The sequence below is a fragment of the Protomyctophum parallelum genome (assembly GCF_964188405.1).
Source record: "Protomyctophum parallelum genome assembly, chromosome: 1".
Classification (NCBI taxonomy): Eukaryota; Metazoa; Chordata; class Actinopteri; order Myctophiformes; family Myctophidae; genus Protomyctophum; species Protomyctophum parallelum.
In genome coordinates this window covers 69,486,082-69,493,230 of record NC_139697.1, presented here as the reverse complement: position 1 = coordinate 69,493,230, position 7,149 = coordinate 69,486,082, and the positions used below count along the sequence as shown (strand labels likewise).

Genomic DNA, 7,149 nt, shown 5'->3' with positions numbered 1-7,149 from the left:
GATATAATAATATGTGTGCCTCTAGTGGCGGGGTGGCGTCAACACACTTTATAATATTATACAGTATACACCAGTGGTTCCCAAAGTGGAGTCCGGGGACCTCCAGGGGTCCTTGAGGCAGTTCCAGGGGGTCCACCCAGCTAAATGATAGTTTGGAACCAAATGGGCCCTTATTGGTAATAAGAGTTAAACTAACTTTGATTTTACAATATAAATTATGGTATAGAAATGCCATTAAATCAGTGAAAATCACTGCCAGAGCCGTAAAAATCTTCTCTTATGGGGCTTCCTTGGCATATATTTTCTAATGGGGGTCCACAGGCTAATGAGTGTCAATTTGGGGTTCCTTGACATGAAAAAGTTTGGGAACCACTGGTATACAGTACACCAACTTGCCTTTACCAAGGTTAAGTTTACTGGTGGAAAAATCCCTCAACCCCAGGCCAGGGTCAAATAAATATTACCGGTACTCAACAACCTGAAGTCCCCCCTATTTTTCTATAGGCCTGGGCTACCGTACATGTTTACCTTTTTTTCTAACCATGTATATGATTGCTTTTAGCATATAAGTGTATGTTTGTATGTCTTTAAATGTTCTGATGAATTGAAAATGGAGGACCCTATGTAAACAAGTCTTCTGGTTTTATCCTCTTAGCAGATCTGTCCTGTACTTTCCTTGAACTGTACCCATTCTGCAAACTGTTAGTCAAGTAAATGGTCAAGTAAAGTACAGGTACTCAAAACATAAAGTACAGAAATCAATTAAATATACTTAGAATCACTGTATTTTATACTTAAGACATCATTGAACACTAATTCAGGGAAACATTTAATCTGAAAAGAGTCAACTGTGGCAAGTATACAATAAGTCCATTTATTTTGGTTTTTAATATTTCATTATTCGTTCTGATACATTTATGCAGTCTTACATTATGTTGACATTGACTGAATATTGAATTATATTTCGCTATATAAGACCCATCAAAAACAGTTTACAACTCAATAACTGAGCACAATTACTCTGTAAACATTATCAAAAGCAATCAAGTAAATTGTCAAGTACTAAATCATACTGCCACAGAAAAACTGAATAAATAAATCTGAATGAAATGAGGAGCATGGACATAGAATGAAACACACTACTCAGACAGAGAAAGATCACAAGGAGTATTGCTGAGTTTGGGACAAACAATATTTGATATTTGATCAGAATAAAGTAACCAGCAAAACTGTACACACAGTCCAAGATGCTACTGAAAGACATATTAGCAGTGACAATATACACTTTTCAGTAACCCCAAAACATTCCCTCCCATCTAGAGTTCATTATTGTATTTCATCTTTTATCACTGTCACCAGTGTCTCAAAAACTAAATAAAAAAAACATAAAAAAAAAACATATTGTAGTATTTGCAGGTTTCCAACTCAGTAAATGAATGTATGAAGATTACTGTAAAATAGCATAGAATGGTGCAAACAAATTAAATAACAATTGCTGTTACCCTGATGGATAAATGCATATTTTCATGTCACCATGATTGAAAATGCACCAAAAAAAGAAAAGCTATCAAATTTCACAAGGATGTGGTGTAACCGTCGGAACATGAGAGCACAATGAAAGATGCCATGGAAACTGGAAAGCCTGGATCACACTACAAATGATGCCGTCACTATCCACCTTTTAACAACTTAAACCCTATACATAGTTGACCGGGCTCAACACTAAATCATGTCTTTGCCAGAAAATAGCCCAAAATAGACTACAAGCTCACAATGTGTTGTGTCTCGTGAGCTTGTAGATCTGCCATTTTCTCAGAATGTTTCCCTCCAGAATAGGGATGCTAGGGTTCAAGTGGTTAATATGATAGATAGATCAGATTTTTACAGAAGCTTATCTAATGACAGAAGCTTATCTAATGTAGTCCATCGAAAAAGCTAGTTTCTGCATTTTATTTAAAGGACTGTAATGGCGCCAATACGTGTGATTGTCTATTCACAGCTTCAGCCATACATAAACAGAATATGTTTCTGTTAACAGCTTTATTTATTTGTTTTACTTTACTGTAAATCTGTTACTAAACTCCCATCTAGGCTTTTCGCTGCTAATGTGAGGGCCTTTAGATAGTATGGAACTTTACAATTCCTCCAATGCCATTAAAACTATGATGCCTTGTTAGCTTGAAGATCAATTCCATCGAGCGATGTAGTACACATTAGACATTACAGCAAGACTGGGGAGAAAGCACTCATAATTTCAAAAAGGAAAACCACTGCTTTAAAAAGGATTTTCTTACCAATGTATACCTGTAAATAAATTGTCGAGAGTAACAGCACTGTCATCATGTGATCGGACCATTCACTTTGAGTTAACCAACTTGCAACTTTCAAATATCGATAAAGCAAGCATATCAGTGGTTTAGTCAAGTAAAAGAGAATTGACCCCAACTCAAAACCAACTGAGACAAGGCCTGGGAGGCACTGTCCATGCCTGGTAAATGAGTGTTGTATATTAGTTCACAAAACGACACAAAACCCAAGCATACATATAGCTGGAGGTAAGGAAGATGTAGCAGACCTTTGCAGTTCCTCTACACAGATTTATTTGTGGCGGCCCATGACAATATCAGAGGAAGTGCATACACTTGAGAAATTACTTAGTAGACAAAATTGCACAGACTTTTACAATGTTAAGTGTGCACTTTTTTGCACATCTGTTACTCAACTCCCATTCCGACATTTCGCTGCCGCAAATAATCGGAAGGCCCTTGGGAAGCAGGGGACGCTGTCGTCACAATTAGCCTCATCTTTGTGTACTAAATGAGCACTATTCTAGCAGACGCGCAACCCTGATAGCAAGGGGGGGTGCATATCTTTGGTCTGACGTCCTAACAGTCCGACACTACTTTGGTCTGACGTCCTACCCCAAACCCTAACCTAAACCTAACCGCACGTGGAAGCCACGGGTGAGTCTTAACTGGCCACGCATGTGTCTTAACCGGCCACGTATGTCGGAGCCACGGGTGAGTCATAACCAGCCAAGTATGTCGGACTGTTGGTACGTCGGGCTAACGTATGCCCCCCATAGCAAGACAGTGAGGTTTCGCTCCTCCCCGCCACTTACTGGCAGCCGAAGAAAATGAGTGTGCCTTGTTGTAATGGGGGTAGGGGAGAAACTTAGGGACGAGGGTGGTGGGCTGCCAAGGTCGTTCCTGTCAATCAGGGAGTCTCTGAGCCCACGAGTAACATGATCTCGTGCGAGAGGATGAAGGTGAAGAAGTAGACACAGAGATCGGCAAAGACATCACCCATCCTCCTGTAGGTGTCCATGGAACGGTTGATGACCTCTGAAGGGATTCCCGACAGCAGCAGGGCGGCCGTCAACACGGTGGTCTTGGGCTTCTTGTCAACCTGAGGTGGAGAGAACATCACGCTTTACAAATTATCATCATCAATGATGTTTAGGAAGAGATTTTGCCTGTGAGCGCCTTTACATGTAAGGCATTGGACATTCTGGAAGTTTTCCACAAAGCTCTGAAGCTTAATTTTCATATTATATATTTAAACTGATTTATTTTCTGGCCTCAGCCAGTGAGGAGGAAGAGTCTGGTATTTCTCATATGTACAGTAGGACAATCCAATGCAAACAGTAAACAGTTCTGAAGCACACAAATAACAGAAATGAAAACTTGAGATGATTGCATCCCAAGTGTTTTAACTTCCGTTATTTTCAAGTAAACTAAAGTGACCTCATTATCAGTACTAACAGAATCAAATTAAATATCAAATATCAACTCACCTTTGGAAAGTATTTGAACAACCCCATGTAGGCCAGTTCAAGGGTGAGAAATGGAGCAAATATCGACTAAAAACAGAAGAATATGAGAGAAGTTACTTTGCTATCATATATCTCAACACAATAAAAAAATATCTAAATATTCTCTTATAGCAATTTACTCATGTTGGATATTGTTCAATGCCAGCAATTATTATGGGCAATGTCTATTAATAGCTGAAACCAAGCCAATAATTTGATGACCGGTGGCATCTCTGGTAGGAGACTCAAATGCAGGTCAATTGAGTCTCCTACCGGAGACTATGCCAGTCATCAAATTATTGTCTTAGAAATGCGACCAAAAACAAAACAATCTCCATGAATTTAAGGCTTCATTGGGTGTATAATTTATGTTATTTATTTACAAACTAAAGAAACAAAACATATGTGGTTTGGGGCTAAATCAATGATCCATACTGCAGAAGTCATGGATCAGCATCTCACCAGGAACTTGCAGACAAAGGCCCTGACAAAGATGGCGAGGAGCACACTGCCAACCAGCCTGAAGATCCTGAAAGGGTCCAAGTCGTCCGGGTCCGAGCCTTCCTCCTCGGCCGGCTTCTCGCTGACCAGCTGACCCCGCAGCTTCATGGCGTCGTCAAAGCGAGACAGGTACTTCTGGAGGCCGCCGCGGCGTGGCGAGCCGCTGGGGTCGTCATCTGCCGTCCGCTCCCCTCTGGCTCTCTGAGCCCTGAGTCCGGCCGTTCCTCCCAGTCCCCCCGCATCGTCCTCCAGCGGCTCACCAAAGTCAGGCAGAGGAGAGCCCCTCCTCTCCGGCGTGGCGCTGTGGGAGCGGCTCTCTGGCAGGAAGGGGGACGGCCTGGGGGAAGCGGACGCAGAGGCCGGCCAGCTGTCTGTCCGGTCCAGATCGAGGTGGAAGCGGGGCTCCGACGGACGCAGGGAGGCTCCGGATGCTGAAATATTCATTAGTTTAGGTTGTTTTACAGGCGCTCAAGTAGTTTTAGTAATGGACTTGTTTTTGTTTTTCATTTGTTTTTCCAGGTATTAGATTCAGGTATTCAACCTGCAAATTTGCAATTTGACCAGCAGGGCTGTGAACAGGATCAAATTGCAGTCACAAGCTGATCTTTTTCGTTTGTTTTTTGTTTCAGTTGTTCCCTTTATTCTCTGTTTTAGGAGGGCAAACTGAGGAAGCCTGGTGTGATCCAGTTGTTGCCCTAAATGAAAAGATGCTCTGACTGTAATATAATATGTCATCTCATCCTGACAACAACTAATACTTTTACTGTCAAATCCTTGCTGGCTCCCTCTGAATGTGAAATTCCATCCTGCATCCAGCTAACAACATCTTCAGTGACTGTGCATAAACCAGTAGTTGTGGTGGCATTATCATGATCTATCCGCAAGAAACTTGCGGAAAGAAAGATGCAGCAGATAGCATCTAGTTGCTTTCAGCTACCGTACATTATTATGATCATGAGTCATGACAATGGAACATATGTTCATGGTTCAGAGTTAAATCCACTCAGGATATTACCGTTTCAGGTTGACTAGTCTCTAGTCTAGAGTACGATTGTCTGGAGGGAAGAGGGAGTATAGAAGATAATCATAATTAGCAGACTGTGATAATAATTAGCCCTGAAACATGACTGTCATAATCATGACAGTCATGTTTCAGGGCTAATTATTATCATAGTCTGCTAATTAGTAAGCGTCATGTGAACCATGGCTAGATAATAATAGATTATTAACACGTACCGATGTTTTCAGATTCGTTTTTAGCGTAACCCACGATTCTGTTCATTCTGTCTTCGGAATTCATCAGTAATTTTCGCCTTCTAATTTCAGCTCTCCTCTGCGCCGCAGACACGGGGATTCTTTCTTCAGGGCCGTTTTCTTCTGCAGCCGCGGACTCCATTATTGTTAAATACCTGCAATGTTAATCCACAGTGGATGAAAGAAACGAGTGCGGCTTAAAAACACAACAACACTAATGCTCAGATCATTTTGACACTACTACAGACAGCCAGAGGAACAACCGGAACAAACAATGGATCCTACTAGCCACTAGCCAGGATCCGGCAGCGTCTAGTGAGCTAATCTAGTGAGCTAATTTAAGACTTCCGGTGGACGATCTCTTCAAAATAAGAGTACCCTCTAGAGTATTGAAAAAAAGTTTAATTTGCACATTAAAACTACAAATTAAGCATTTAAATGATGCTATATGATGCTATAAGACACACATTATGTTTCTGTGTAAGAATAAGTAATTAAATCCTTATAATAATAATAATAAAGTTATCTAAATGGATAAATGCTATTCACTGGAGTGCATGGACTTTATAAAGTGGACACTGGACAAAAGACGGCTCCGCAAGGCAACTATCTGGACATACCCACGCGTTCGGGGAGATGTCCTATACCACACCCCACTCTCCGCTAAGCGGGAGAGGTGTAAAATTCACAGTAGCAGACCTTCTACTGGGGTCAAGGCTGACAAAAAGTACCGTTTCCGGACCCAGAATGGACACTGGACAAAAGACGGCTCCGCGAGGCAACTATCTGGACATACCCACGCGTTCGGGGAGATGTCCTGTACCACACCCCACTCTCCGCTAAGCGGGAGAGGTGTAAAATTCACAGCAGCAGACCTTCTACTGTGGTCAACGCTGAAAAAAGTACCGTTTCCGGACCCAGAATGGACACTGGACAAAGAGGCCTCCGCGAGGCAACTATCTGGACATACCCACACGTTCGGGGAGATGTCCTCTACCACACCACACTCTCCGCTAAGCGGGAGAGGTGTAAAATTCACAGCAGCAGACCTTCTACTGGGGTCAAGGCTGACAAAAAGTACCGTTTCCGGACCCAGAATGGACACTGGACAAAAGACGGCTCCGCGAGGCAACTATCTGGACATACCCACGCGTTCGGGGATATGTCCTGTACCACACCCCACTCTCCGCTAAGCGGGAGAGGTGTAAAATTCACAGCAGCAGACCTTCTACTGGGGTCAATGCTGACAAAAAGTACCGTTTCCGGACCCAGAATGGACACTGGACAAAGAGGCCTCCGCGAGGCAACTATCTGGACATACCCACACGTTCGGGGAGATGTCCTCTACCACACCACACTCTCCGCTAAGCGGGAGAGGTGTAAAATTCACAGCAGCAGACCTTCTACTGGGGTCAAGGCTGACAAAAAGTACCGTTTCCGGACCCAGAATCGACACTGGACAAAAGACGGCTCCGCGAGGCAACTATCTGGACATACCCACGCGTTCGGGGAGATGTCCTGTACCACACCACACTCTCCGCTAAGCGGGAGAGGTGTAAAATTCACAGCAGCAGACCTTC

General features: G+C 42.8%; 1 protein-coding gene across 1 annotated transcript; it reads right to left on the bottom strand.

The window, feature by feature from the left end:
* Positions 1-875: 875 nt before the first annotated feature.
* camlg (calcium modulating ligand) lies at positions 876-5,836 on the bottom strand. Its single transcript, XM_083769879.1, has 4 exons — positions 5,552-5,836; positions 4,277-4,746; positions 3,797-3,862; positions 876-3,408 (listed from the first exon to the last, which is right to left on the bottom strand). The coding sequence occupies exons 1-4, from the start codon at positions 5,709-5,711 to the stop codon at positions 3,217-3,219; spliced, it is 888 nt and encodes a 295-aa protein (XP_083626005.1). The 5' UTR covers positions 5,712-5,836; the 3' UTR covers positions 876-3,216.
* Between the last annotated feature and the right edge of the window lie 1,313 nt (positions 5,837-7,149).

Bases quoted from the DNA above. Each gene is read 5' to 3' on its own strand.
- camlg (XM_083769879.1), bottom strand. From the start codon at position 5,711: ATGGAGTCCGCGGCTGCAGAAGAAAACGGCCCTGAAGAAAGAATCCCC. The intron at 4,747-5,551 runs GTACGTGTTAAT...TGAATATTTCAG, and splicing joins AAACGAATCTGAAAACATCG to CATCCGGAGCCTCCCTGCGT. The intron at 3,409-3,796 runs GTGAGTTGATAT...TCTCCACCTCAG, and splicing joins TGTTCAAATACTTTCCAAAG to GTTGACAAGAAGCCCAAGAC.